This window comes from Sesamum indicum, linkage group LG9 (genome assembly GCF_000512975.1).
Source record: "Sesamum indicum cultivar Zhongzhi No. 13 linkage group LG9, S_indicum_v1.0, whole genome shotgun sequence".
Lineage (NCBI taxonomy): Eukaryota > Viridiplantae > Streptophyta > Magnoliopsida > Lamiales > Pedaliaceae > Sesamum > Sesamum indicum.
In genome coordinates this window covers 7,985,077-8,000,076 of record NC_026153.1, presented here as the reverse complement: position 1 = coordinate 8,000,076, position 15,000 = coordinate 7,985,077, and the positions used below count along the sequence as shown (strand labels likewise).

The 15,000-nt window shown below is 34.4% G+C and overlaps 2 protein-coding genes across 2 annotated transcripts; both read left to right on the top strand.

The window, feature by feature from the left end:
- On the top strand, positions 1,272-3,743 carry LOC105171089 (protein SHI RELATED SEQUENCE 1-like). Its single transcript, XM_011092103.2, has 2 exons — positions 1,272-2,301; positions 2,999-3,743. Exons 1-2 carry the CDS (start codon positions 1,737-1,739, stop codon positions 3,388-3,390), a joined length of 957 nt encoding a protein of 318 aa, XP_011090405.1. The 5' UTR covers positions 1,272-1,736; the 3' UTR covers positions 3,391-3,743.
- Positions 7,564-9,884, top strand: LOC105171087 (protein NRT1/ PTR FAMILY 8.1-like). Its single transcript, XM_011092102.2, has 4 exons — positions 7,564-7,694; positions 7,859-8,076; positions 8,242-8,795; positions 8,958-9,884. The coding sequence occupies exons 1-4, from the start codon at positions 7,580-7,582 to the stop codon at positions 9,775-9,777; spliced, it is 1,707 nt and encodes a 568-aa protein (XP_011090404.1). The 5' UTR covers positions 7,564-7,579; the 3' UTR covers positions 9,778-9,884.

The following is a 15,000-nucleotide window of genomic DNA, read 5'->3' as shown; positions in this document are numbered from 1 at the left end:
CTCAATTTACTTTTCTTAAATTATTTAACCATTACATAATTATAAATGTACATTAATTTATTATTATCCATTTGAAATTCTCAGCATCCAAACATTTTAGAATCTTAATTAGATGCAATTATAAAAAGTAGGGAAAAGTATTATTTTAGCCCGTTAAATATGCCTAATTTTAATTTTAGTCCAATAACTATGTCTATTTTTGTTTAGGTCCAGTAACTTACGAAATTGCTTACTTTTAGTCCTCTGGCATATTTTTGGATAATTTTATCCCTATTAGTGCATATGGACTAAAACTGCATTTCAAAAGTTGCATAGGGATAAAATTATCCGAAAATCTACAAAAGGACTAGAAATAAACAATTTGGTAAGTTACTAGATCTAAACAAAAATAAACATAGTTATCGAACTAAAATTAAAATGTGGCATACTTGGGGACTAAAATAATACTTTTTCCTAAAAAGTAATTTTTTGCAATTAATCCATTTTGACAAATATATATATATATATAATGTCTCTAACTCTTCTTTATCTTGATTAATTTAACTTAATCAATATATTTTTATTATTTTTTTGATTAAATTTTAATTAGCATAATTATATATATATATGTATAAATTGTAATAAGATTATGGCAAAATTAGATTGAGAAATTCTTATCCAAACCCTAGAATATAATAAGAAGTAGGTGTGGGGATTGGATCCTTTTGGATAATTACATTTTAATTATTTAAAACAAAGAGATAAGCATTTTTAAATTTAAATAATGGCAAAGGGATTATTTTTTGGCTGGAGACATAAAGCAGCGTGTTTTCCGGTACGATGGGCGGGGAGCAAAAGCAACTACATCGACACGTGGCAGCATACCGACCGCTAGATCCTCATGCAAAATTCCTATCACTCTTAAGTTGATTAGCATCATCATCATCATGGACAGAAAGAGACAGAGAGAGAGAGAGGGGGGGAGGGATTTCAGTGTGTGTTGTGTGTGAGAGAGATTTGTCTCTGTCTGTGTGGGTAGAAAGCTGATCGACCACCTGCTAATCAACACCGAAAGATCGAAACAAAGGAAGAACGTGGTGGGCTTTCTGATGAACACTTCTTGAATTGTTCGTCGCAGAGAGAGAGAGAGTGTGGGAGAAAGAGAGAGAGAGAGGAGAGAGAGAGAGAGAGAGTTGGGTTTGGGGAGACCATGACGGCGCGGCGGAGCTGTTATTCTGCGACTTTAATGCAAACAACACAGCCACAGATCTCTGTCCCCCCACCCCCACCCCCACCCTATCCCTCCTCTCTTCTTACCAAAAAAAAAGCTTCTCTCTCCCCCCAAATTCAGAGACTTCTCTTCATTAATTAAACCCCAATTTGAATTCAGTTTCTGAGTTGAAGTAAAATCTTCTTGCAAAGTTGATCTCTTCTTTAATTTTCTCTCTCTTTGTCTCTCTCTCTCTCTCTTGTTTTATTTTTGTTTTGAATTTAATACATGCAAACTCATTGTTCCAAGAAGTATGATACAATTCTAATTTGTCATTCATTGAAACCTCGATCAGAATTTGTCTGTGTCTTAAAGTTGAAAAATACCCACAATTCAAGAATCCCAGAAATAGTACCCTGCAAAAGAATTTACGCTGTGGCGGAATTATTCTCAAGTCATTATCAAGGCCAGCAGTTTGTTGTGCTATGGATTGTGGGTCTTCACAATTAAACTCAGGAGAAGTAGTAGTCTTTGAGATTCTACCAAAATGGCTGGTTTTTTCTCACTAGGAGGCGGCGGTGGGAGGGGGAGAGGAATAAGCAACAGCAACCCTGATCAAGAAACAACCGGCCATCACAACCCATCATCGGAAATCAATCCAGAAAGCTGGTTCTTGTTCAGAAATGAGGAAATTCATCATCAGTATAGGGGTTTCGAGCTCTGGCAGCCACTGCAACAGCCCCACCACCAAGTCGGCGGCAATCCGCTGCAGGATCTTTACGCCTCCGCCGGGGGGCTGGCGGTGGGGCCTAGCCGCGGCGGTGGGATCAGCTGCCAAGATTGTGGAAATCAGGCTAAGAAAGACTGCGCACATATGAGGTGCAGAACCTGCTGCAAGAGTCGAGGGTTTCAGTGCCAGACACATGTGAAGAGCACTTGGGTTCCGGTGGCTAAGAGGAGAGAGAGGCAGCAGCAGCAGCAGCTCGCGGCGTTACAGCAGAATCAGAGGCAAGAAAACAAGCAGGAGAGAGAAACTAGTGTGAAGAGGCAGAGAGAGAATCCTAGTCCTTCCAACTCGCTTGTCTGTACCCGTATACCTACTACCACCTCAGGTACGTAATAACAAACGAATACAAGAATCCTACGTACAAAAATATATACAATTTGTGTAAGAGAATGATATTTAAGCATGAAATACGCATAAACTATTGGGAATTCTTGGATTTATCACTCTTGGATCATCATAGGAGACTGCAGCTGATTTCGCCGTTTTTTATTTTATTCGTTTAATCGAAGCCTTTCATCAACATTAGAATTGTATATATATATATATACACACACACTTGTACGCGGAATCATGATATGATCTTACATTATTGTATTTCATGTACACTATTTTGTAGTCACCAGCTACATCACATGATCAAGAGAAAGAAATACATAGAAATCCTCCGTAAGGTGAAATCGACGGCCGTAGAAAAAGCCCATCATTTTGTTTCTTTTCCCCTTTGCCACTTTTCTTTTCAAGAACACTGTTTTTGGGTATTCATGACAAAAGATTGACAGATAATACCCTATTCCCCCATACCCTCTCTCTACATGTGAAGAGAGAGAGAGAAGAGAAGAAGAGTTCTTGTTTATGCTAATCTTTGCACATGACAGTCAGCATTGTTGAAATAATGTTCTAATACAACTTTCTAGCATTCTTTTCACATACCAATGCAAATATAATATATAATATTCGTTTTTCACATACATATACTCTCACACACATACATGTGTGTGTGTGTTTTCTGCATGTGTTTGTAGGGTTGGAACTCGGCAATTTCCCTTCAGAAGTGAGCGCAGAGGCGGTTTTCCGGTGTGTCAGAGTGAGCGGCGCCGTCGATGACGCTGAAAACCAGTACGCGTACCAAACTGCAGTCAGCATTTGTGGGCATGTCTTCAAAGGGCTTCTCTATGATCAAGGCACCGAAAACCAGTACATGGCGGCGGGGGAGACTTCCTCCGGCGGCGGAAGCGTCAGCGCTGGAGTTCAACAGCTTAATTTAATAACTGGGACTTCCGCAACCGCCACCTCCAATCCAGCCGGCGGCGGCGGAGGCAGTTCAGTCTCACCTTTTCTTGACCCTTCTTTGTTTCCAGCTCCAATTAACAGTTTCATGGCCGGTACGCAATTCTTCCCACCCCCAAGATCTTGAAAACAATTAAAAAAACAAAAAAAAGAAAGACCCAAGAATTCCTCCACTCATTCTCTTTCTGTTTGATCATATACAAGCTTAATTTGTTGTGGTTAATGTTGTTGTAGAAGCCCATTGAGGTAGAAAGAAAAATAGTTAATTTTCTAGTACTTTGAGACAAGGAATCGAGGAGACAAGGAGAAGGAAGATGAGGGATTTATGTCTGATTTTTAGTTCAAATTTCTATGCAACTGTTGAATTATTTCTTGTTCTCTTTAGAATTATACTACAAATGAGGAGTAGAATTTAACTTTATTTTCTTTTGTATTATCATCAACTTTTTCTCTTTATCAAGGGATTGAATTTTCTCTATGATATATGAATTCTTGTTTGTTTGAATTTGGATTCGAGAAAGAAGGATTCTTAGAAATGGATTTTAAATTATTTTATTTGAAAAAAATAAAATTCGTTAATATTCAACAAAATATAATTTTAGTTTAAAATTAAAGAATTTAAAACTTTTTAAATTTAAAATTATCAAAATAAATTTAAATAATTTGTTATTAACAATTTGAAATCCATAATTTAAAAATAAAATTGCTTGGTTAAATTTATTCAGAAATTTTATAGATTCGTACATTTTATCATAAAATACTTTTAAAATTTATCAGATATTAAATTTCTTTTTCAAGAAATTAGTTGTTTAAGTTGTTGATTTATAAATTCTTAGCATTCTGTTTCTAAATTTTATAAAATTTTTCTCTAATAAATATTTTTATTTATAATATCTTATAATAAGTTTTTAAATACATATCTTTAAGCTTAAGCTATTTTAAATTTTTTATAAGCTTCCTCTTAATGACAGATGCCTGTCAATTTGAAATTGTTCCTGAGAAGCCTCCTTTGGTTTGGTTAAAATTTTCGATTTCAAGTCTTGTTACATCTTGTAATTTTAATTAATATATACACGTTATATATATAAATATTTTATAATTTATTTTATTTAAAAAAATGATATGTGTAGCATGTATATATAAAATAGAATAAAAAATTCAGTTCAACTTTGATTAATTGAACATATACAACTTATGAATAATTTCGTTTTAACTATAATATATAATATATATGTAGTAACAATCCAACCATGCATATAATTATGTCAAAAAGTTCGTACAAGCATTGAGCATAAAAACATTAAACAAAATAGATTATATATATAATTAGGAAAAAGTATTATTTTAGTCTGATAAATATGCTTAATTTTAATTTTAGTTCGATAACTATGTCCATTTTTGTTTAGGTTCAGTAACTTACGAAATTTCTTACTTTTAGTCATCTGGCAGATTTTCGAATAATTTTACCCCTATGAGTGCATATGGACTAAACTGTCTTTCAAAAGTTGCATTTTTAATTAATTAAATAGAATTTAATAAAATTATAACTATTTTAAAACATATGTATTTTAATTGAACAAACAAATACTTGATGAAATTGAGTAAGACTGGTCTTGTTGGAATCTTCTGGACGACAGGATTCGAACGACTATGGTCTCAATTCGTGATTCGTCCTGACGGTGGAGAAATGACAGCAAACAACTTTAGCGCAAATTTTCGGTGGAAAAATCTTCTAATTTTCATATCTCAACAAATATTTAATAAAATTGAACTAGGTTGGTCTCGTTAGAACCGTTAGGTCGAGGCGAGTCCAGTGGTGGTGGTCCGTGATCGTGGGTCGCTCTGGTGGCGGCGAATCGACGGTCGAAAGGTGCGGTATACGTGCTAAAAATTTATTATTTACGATTGATAAAACTTGAAATTGTTTGTGGAGAAATGTTCGTCTCATCAAGGGGAGTCAAACGGTATATTTGATGATTGATAACTCGCTATGATGGTGATGAAATTTTAAACTAGAAGTTGACAGCAATTCATCGTGAAATAAAATAATTGTTTTTTAAAAATAAATTATCACCGCGGTTTAAATTTTTTTTTTTAAAAAACAATGTCACCGCGGTTAACCACCATGGTGACATAGAGAATTTTTTTTTTAAATAAAAATTGTGGCACCGCCGCACCGCGGTTACCACTTACTTTTCTAAATCCTTCCAAAACACGTTACTTTTCTAATTTTTTTTCTGTATTTTTTAAATAAATTCCCCCATTTTTAAACTACAGAAAATAATTGATATTTTATTTTTATAGGAGTTTTTTTTTACTCATTTTTCATATTAAATTGCATTCTCCCCCTCCAAAAAATATAATATTACCAAATTGGGGTGATTGAAAAACTTTAAATTTTTAGGCAAAATTGATAACACAAATACTTGAACTGAAAAAGAAGAAAAAAAAAGGGCAACATGAGCAAGGAGAATCATTTAAAAAATAATATATAAAGTATTTATAGAGAGAGAGTTTTATATATAATATGTTACGGTATATATATTTATTGTGTGGTTTGTATGTAAAAATAACTTTTATACCTTTCTAAATAAATTAATATTACTAATATATATCCATATTATCGAATAATAATAAAAACTAGAAACCTATTAATTATAGAAAAAAACAAATAATTGGAAAGATTTTCCCATGTAAAACTGGTGAATGCTTTGGCGGGAAGGGATATATTTGGAATTTGATGAAAAGAAAATAGGAGAAGCAGAAGAAGCCTGAGTAGCCATCATTGTTTTAGTGCTTTCCCCATTTCTCGTCTCCTCGCTCTTCTTACCCTTAAACGAAAACTCTATTTTCACTCACAAATAGTGATTATCATACTACAACACCAATTTTATTATTATATCAATAATATTTTTGAGTTGATTTTCTTTTTTTCTATTGTTATTTTCTTTGTTTTTTTTTCTTTTTCATTTTTATAAATACGATGATGAATCGATTTATATATATATATTAAAATATAAAAATATTATTATTATATGAATGAAGAAACAACGTGCCATGACGGCTAGTACCTAAAAATTAAAAGTTTTTCAAATCACATCAATTCGATGATTTTTTTTTATATTATTTAAATAATTTTCCCTTTGCCTTGGAAGCCACCTATTTGGTGGAAAAAATAAATAAATAATAGAGGAAGGTTACTTTATTTGACAAACTTTTTGTATTATTGCGAAGGCAACCTTTTTTGCACCAGTTCTCGATTTGCTCAAATATGGTGTGTTTAAGAGAAGGGGGAAGAGGTGGATTTCAGACCAACACAGAGGTAGCTTCTCTTTGGTAGAATGCATTTGGTAGAAAAAAACAAACAAATAATAGAGGAAGCTTGGACTTCATTTGACTGACCTTTTTCAGACTTCATTTGACTGACTTTTTGTCTTATTTTGGTTATCCGTGTTGTACGGTATAAAGAAAGTGACTAAATTACATAATATATAAGTTTATTATATTTATTTTGTGATTGATTTGGTTCGATCGAATCCAATTTAGGTAAGTACTTTTCATTAAAGGGTAACCCACATAATCATTTTTTTGTTAACCAGATATGTAATGTTGGTGCAAAATTAATTAGGGTGAATTACACTCACGCTCGCGTAAGATTAGGTTCAAATATATAAATACCTATCCCCTTCTTAAAAATTAAAAGTACAGTATTGAGAAGTGTTAATATGCTTAATGGTTTTTTATGGGACTTTTATGTAAGTTTTGTTTATGAATAGAGAGTGTAATTATAATAACATCTGCAACCTTTGTATTTAGACCTAACTTCTTTCGACGTCAATGTAATTGACCATGAACATTAATGCCCACGTATACATACATATATATATATACACACACGAGTGATGAGATTTTGGAGTGGATTGAAAGGCTTATTTGTTGAACACAGGTTAGCTGTCTTGTCCTTATAAACTGATGAGAGATTTCTTGAAAGTGAAAATGCATTGATTTAAGGTTACCAATTCTATAGAATCTTTTCTCTATATAAATTTGCTCTATATATATATAATAATAATCTGATATATGTTATATTTATTTATTTATTGAGTATCATTTCATTTTTTTTTAGTTTTGATAATTCCCTCAGTTAAATATTAGATTGGAATTAATGGAGTAATTAAGAAAAGGGATTTTTGGTTTTTGTGAATTAATTTTTGCACTCAATTATATATAAAAATATAATATTAAAGTTGTAATGCTTAATTTATATTGATTGATGTATTTTTGAGTAGGTGTGAGTGCAAAGATCGAGTGTTATAATGGAAGTGATGGGGAATGAAGATAAGTACACCAAAGACGGGACGTCGGACTTCCGTAACAATCCTGCAAACAAGAACAAAACTGGAGCCTGGAAGGCCTCCCCCTTTATTCTTGGTATTCTACTCATCATCATATTCTCATCTACACTCCAAACTGTAGCTTTTATTAGACGTTGTTTTCGCCAAATGGCTGCACAACGGCTATTAGCTTTTGTTTGTATAAATTAAGTCAGGATATTTGTTACGGCTAAAAATTGTGGCAAAACAACCATTGTGCAGGAAACCAATGTTGCGAAAGATTAGCCTTCTATGGAATGAGCTCCAATCTGCTTCTTTATTACACTACACAACTGAATCAACACAGTGCTACTGCTTCAAAGAATCTCTCCAACTGGTTGGGAACTTGCTACGTCTTGCCATTGTTTGGCGCATTTCTTGCTGACGCGTATCTAGGGAGATACTGGACCATTGCCGGATTTTCTGTCATCTACGTTCTTGTACGTTTTCTCCTCATTTAGATTAAGAAGACGTTTGGCTAAACTTATTTGAAATATCGTATAAGTTCATATATCTTATAAAATATTGTCGCTTCTAATTAAAACGGGAGACCTTCCCTCTCCTATGATGCTAAAATACTGAAAAGAGATGGTTCCGGTGATTAGGGGATGACGCTGTTGACGTTATCAGCCTCCGTTCCGGGCCTGAGGCCGAGGTGCTACAAAAAAGTTGAATGCTATGAGACAGATTCTCAAACTGCAGTCTTTTCCTTGGCGCTGTACTTGGTGGCACTAGGATCTGGTGGCATGAAGCCTTGTGTTTCGTCGTATGGGGCAGATCAATTTGATGATGGCGATGAGGTCGAGAAGGGCCAAAAGAGTTCATTCTTCAATTGGTTCTATTTTTCAACCAATATTGGTGTGTTGATTGGCTGTTCAATCCCCGTGTTGATACAAGTGAACATCGGGTGGGGATGGGGATTTGGTGTGTCGGCTGTGGCAATGGCGATTGCCGTAGCGTTTTTCATTTCAGGTTCACGAGTATATCGGTACCAAAATCCTGGCGGCAACCCTCTCACCCGTCTTTGCCAGGTGCTGGTGGCTTCCTTGAGAAAGTATCGAGTTGAAGTGCCTGGTGACAAGTCTATTCTGTACGAGACTGCTGATGCCGAGTCTGCAATAGTAGGCAGCCGCAAACTTGACCATACGAATCAATTCCGGTACGTATTTATGAGTAGAAAATGACCCATAACTCAAAAGCATGGTACAGAGTATCTGTTAATATTCAAAGATATTGAACGATGTGTATCTGGATCATCCATGATCCATGATTCAGAAGAGGTGTAATCTTGAGCTTGAATAACATTGCCAATTATTTGCAGTTTCCTAGACAAGGCAGCAGTGGAGAAAGCGTCAGATCATAGCAATGGCTCAGTAAACCCATGGCGGCTCTGCACCGTCTCACAAGTTGAGGAGCTGAAATGGATCATACGCCTGTTGCCGGTGTTGGCAACTGGAATCATCTTCAACACCGTTTTTGGACAAATGAGCAACCTGTTCTTGCTGCAAGCTGAGTACATGGACGCGCGATTAGGCCTGTCCAACTTCAAAATCCCGATAGCATCACTCGCCATTTTCAATTCCATAAGTGTCATTTTCTGGGTACCCGTCTACGATCGTTTCATCATCCCAATGACAAGAAAATTCACAGGCCACAAGAAAGGCCTGACTCAGCTGCAGCGCATTGGGACCGGCCTATTCATATCGGTCTTTGGCATGATATCAGCCGGGATTTTGGAGATGCTTCGCCTAGGGACAGTAAGACGGCATAGTAGCTATAAGGTGATGGAGGCGCCTATCTCCGTATTCTGGCAAGTTCCTCAGCACGTCATCGTAGGTTGTGCAGAAGTTTTCACAAACATTGGACAAATGGAATTCTTCTACGAGCAAGCGCCGGATTCAATGAGAAGTTTGTGTGCAGCGCTGTCTCTCACGACAATTGCACTTGGGAACTATTTAAGTTCTTTGATCGTGGCAATTGTGATGGCTATCAGTACTAGAGATGGGAGGCCTGGATGGATACCTGACAACTTAAACTATGGCCATCTTCATTATTTCTTCTTGCTTTTGGCGGGGCTGAGTGTGCTCAACTTGGGAGTTTTCATTGTGGTGGCAAAGAGGTATTCTTACAACAAACGGTAGGGACTTTGCGCTGATTGCTGGAGAGTTTGTCATTGCAAGAAAACCTCGTCTTTGTAAATATAATATGTGTGAACTATGGAAAATCGCATTTTTGGTCGCATATGTTAGGGCCTTTTTTAATTCGATCTAGTTTGTTGCAATTTTCTCATATTGAATTTTATAAGTTGAAAATTTTCTAAAATTTAGTCCTTATGTTTATCTTTCGTCCAATAATCAATGGAGTGGTTAGTAGTTTTAAGTGCATTTTTCGTTAATTATTGGGCGAAAAAAATGCACGTGAGGACTAAAATTGAGAAACTTTTAACTTATCAGATGCAATCTAAGAAAGTCATTACAACTCAAACTAAATTGAAAAATACCGTAATACAATGACCTCTCCTAAGATTTAGTATAATTACGAATACCTCTTCTCGTTTAAAAAATTACAAATACCTCCCTAATATTTGATGAAATCATGTAATCCACGGATAAAGGTATGAAAGTATCGATTTTGCCCTTATAGTATTTTTTTATATTTTTAAAAAATTAAAACTTTACTAAAAAATCAAATTGGGTGGATTAAAATTTTTTAAAAATTATAAAAAATTATCCACTTAGTCCATAAAAAAATTAAAAAAAATTTAAAAAATAAATAAAATTATAATCTTTAATCCACAAGAGCATTTTGGTTAGTTCATCACAAAAAATGGATGAAAACATAACAAATTAGACTAATCATTAGACGACTATTAATATCAAGAAAATATTTGTAATTTCTCAAACAATAAGGGGGCATTCGTATTTATGACAAATTCTAAGGACGGTCTTTGTAGTTTACCCTAAAAAATATCCTAAAATATGAGACCAAAAATACGATTTTTCTTGTGAACTATAATGCATCTTTGACGTTGGTGATTATGACAACAGAAATGAGAATAAGGTTGTCTTAGTTTACATACTGCAAGCTTCTTAGGTGAAAAAATTGAGGTTGTTGACATGTATGTTTTGTTATTCCAAGGGTGGATATCAATCTAGAGATGAGAATGAATTGAGTATGAGTTAGATTTTTTAAAATTGAAGATTTGAGTTTCCAAGAAATTTGTTAAAGTTCATCCCCGGGTGGTTAGGTTTGTTAATTCGACTAGACTTCACTAAGCCCTTATTGGTGCGAATCTCAAGTATATCTTCTGCTCCATTTAACACATATATTCCATATATATGGCATCTTTCATTAAATGAATTAAAAGGTTAATTATATTTTGTCATCTATATGTATGTGTCAGCTAATTAAATCAAATAATTGATGGTGAAGGCAGCTTTTTTAGTTGTACCTTGTGCTTCACATGCTATATAAGTAGACTCCCACATGTTTGGGAACACCTTTCAGACAAAAGCAGGACCAGACCAACCTGCCCCTAAATCTAGCTATGTCATCTGACTTTTGAATCTAGATTCTTTCTTCCAAATTAAATTCTTGTTTTATTTCATCATTTTATGTCTTTATTTATTAAATGGTAGCTTAAATTACAATGTTCTCTTGCAAGATTGTATTTACCTTTGTATAGAATTTAATGCCTAAGTTGTTCGCGCTTTTATTGTATAGAATTAGTTCATTAATCTGTTTGTTTCGTTGCACGATTTTCTTCTTCCCTTCGCCGCCTTCTGTATTCATATTTAAAGGGATGATTTACCAGTTCTTCATTGAATGAAGTGATCCCTGCTTTGATTTTTCTCGTTCTGTATTACTCGAGCACTCTGATTCTTGTGCAATTGTGACCATGGAATTCATGTCAGATATTATCAAAAGCGTTGACTATGTGGAGTCTTTTTCACCAGCTTTTAAGGTTGTTACGGTCCGTTTGTTGCTACTCGAGGTTGGGCAATACACCAATTTGACTGTAATAATGTTTTTCTTCATCGACATTTGGATGAAGAGATTTTCGTGTATTCACCGGAGGGATACAAGGTTGCAAAGGATTTTGTTTGTCACTCGACACGTTCACTCTATTGCTTGAAACAAGCCTCCTATCAAAGGAATCAGGAGTTACATCCAAGCTGATCAGTGTCGGCTTCACTCAATCATGTCACAACTACTGCCTCTTTACCGAAGGAGCTGATGGCAATTTTCTAGTCCTCCTAGTACGGGTTAAAAAAAAAAAATTCAAACCACTTAATACCACTCTAATCAAATTAAATCCAACCATTTTTTATAATTTTTTTTTCAAAGTGTGATTCTAAATTTAGAGTACAATTACACCGCACTATTAGTTTGATTTTAATTTAAAATTTAAATATAAAATTACCAAAAATCGATTCGCACGGCTAAATATATAATTAATTTTTTAAATTATATATATAACAATTTGATAAAATAATTAATCTTTTAGAAGAATTCGTATTAAAAAAATTCTTATATTATCAAAGATCCATATAACAAAACCCATTTTTGTAAAATTTATTTTTGAATTTTATACGGAAAAAAAAATATGCTTAATGCTTTAAACCCATTCTAATTTTGAGCCCATTTGATGATTGTCCCAATTCTTCATTTATTTTTTGTCCCCTTTTTCCTCTTCTCTTTTTTCTTTATTACCGTTTTCTACCTCTGTCCTATCTTTCGACCTTTATCTTTGTTCTCTCTCAATCTATTTTTTTAAATATTTATTGAATATAATGATTTGGTCATTGTTGAAATTAGAAGGATCAACCCGTTATATAACCCTAATGGACACATACGACTGATTTGAAAGGAATCTTCATTAGGTTTGAATTTGTATAGATGATTATATGTACTTTAATAGTTCCCTTCCTCGTTTCCGTTTCCTGAGCGATGCTCCCTAGCACATACACGATAAGGCAAAAAAACAGAAAAGAACAGAACTCATGGAAAGCATAGTAAGAGTAACCATTTCGACTAGCATGAAAGTCAATCTATTACGACCAGTTCACTAAGTAGACTCACTCTACCGAGGGGCAACAAAGGCTGGAACTCTTCCTACCAAAAACAAGGGACCTACTTCTCATCCTAGGATACCGGCCCTTGATATATGTTAGATTAAGTGTTTTCTTGTCGAATTACTATATATTTTCTTGTATTTTAATCTACTTAAAGTTGTGAAGAGCGCTGGTGGTTTATAGTGCATAATATTGATCTTTCTTGGTTGTTACATATACACAGATACTTGTTTTATATTTTAATTTTTGTTAGTTTCAATACCTTATTTTTTTTATATAAGTATTAAAACAGCCAAATCGTACAAAACCGCACCTTTGATTTTGGTTTTAAAAGTGCCAATTTAAAATTATTTTATAAAATCAACAATAACAATTCAATTTGAAAATTTCTTTAAAAAAATTGAAATCCTACAATGAACACCCCAACCTCCTAGTTTATGTTGATGATGTCCTTGTGGTCAGTCCTATGGTTGGACTCATGACTTAGGTTAAGCAGTAGCTTGGCGCCTTGTTCACCATTAAAGAATTCAGAGTGGATGTTTCTTGGGTTTACGTACAGATATGTAGATCAGAGGCCGTCAAGACATACTTACTGACCCTGTGATGCTTTCTGCCAAGAGTGTTACCACATCTTTGCCGATGCGGGCGTTTTGCTTCCTGATCGGGAGTCCTATCGAAGACTGATTGGGTGCTTATTTTACTTTGGATTTGCACGCCCTGATATTTCTAATGGGGTGCAGCAGCATAATGTCGGCTATGAAGGGGTCTTCCAGCTCGAGGCTCTTCCTCTCTGCCTCTAATTCGTTTCAACTCCGTGCATATTGTGATGGGGTTCTTGCACGGACACTCGACATTCCATTTTCGATTTCTGTGTGATCATGCTAGCTAGGATCGGCTCTTATCTTCTAGAAGACAAAGAAACACGCAACGGTTTCTCATTCTTCGGCAGAAGCTGAATATCTGAGTATGGCGGGTACGGTCTGTGAATTACAATGGCTTTCTCATCTTCTTCCTGTTCTTGGGATTCCTTTACAACTTGTTATCTCCTTGTTTTTGTGATAAAATGTACGTGAGGTTACACTCGAATCAGTACAAACTGGGGTTTGTTCTTCCCTCCTTCGTACGTGCGGATTTACACACCAACAATCTGTCTGGGACTATTTTTCCTCATCTCTAGTCCAAGATGGCTCTAGCCATGGGTCTCACCCACATAGCACTTTGTCCCGTATGGCACTTAATGCTTGGTGGTCGACTCTAATACCATTTGTCTAGCTCAGGCTCGCAAATCTTTTGGACACTGGAATTGTCTTCAAACCTGCTCGAGTGCGGTTTTCAACAACTCGCCACAATAGATAGTTTTTCGACCAATGTTTATATATTATTCATTTTTTTAGTTTATAATCCACGTGGGATGGGGTATCACATATAGTAACAGAAAATCTGGAGCAATTAATTTCAATGCCACGGCTACGAACTATATAGCAATTTTTTCTACAAATATTCCCATCACTATAGAAATAAAAGTTTTGTAGCTATATTCATTAATATACGGACGGAAAATTCATAGTTCTTGTTTCCAATACAAATGAGACTTCATAGCGAGCTTTGTTTCTAGAACTATGGTAATTCCATAACTCACTTTGTAAATACGATATTCTATTATTTTACTTTTAGATTTATTCCCTACGTAAAATTTTGTAGTTAAGTCGTTGCGCTAGCAATGAAGATTGGCAACAAAAGTTCAAGTAATAGAAAATCAATTGATGTACACTTTGTTGTAATATTTGTAGTCATTTTGTTGCCTATGTACCTAATTTTGGACATTTTTTAATACATAATTTGCTATTAAATAAGGAAAAGTATTATTTTAGTCCGCTAAGTATGCCTAATTTTAGTCCGATAACTATGTCTATTTTTGTTTAGGTTCAGTAACTTACGAAATTGCTTACTTTTAGTCCTCTAACAGATTTTCGGACAATTTTACCCCTATTCAACTTTTGAAAGACAGTTTTAGTGCATATGCATTCATAGGGGTAAAATTGTCCGAAAAATCTGCCAGATGACTAAAAGTAAACAATTTTGTAAGTTACTGGCCCTAAACAAAAATAGACATAATTATTGGACTAAAATTAAAATTAGGTATACTTAGCGGACTAAAATAATACTTTTCCCCATTTTGCTGCCTACATACCTTATATTTTTTTAGATAATTTTAATATATAATTTGCTACAGAATATTCATTATTAGTCAATCTCATTAGCTATATTAGAATTAATTTTGTTGCAATA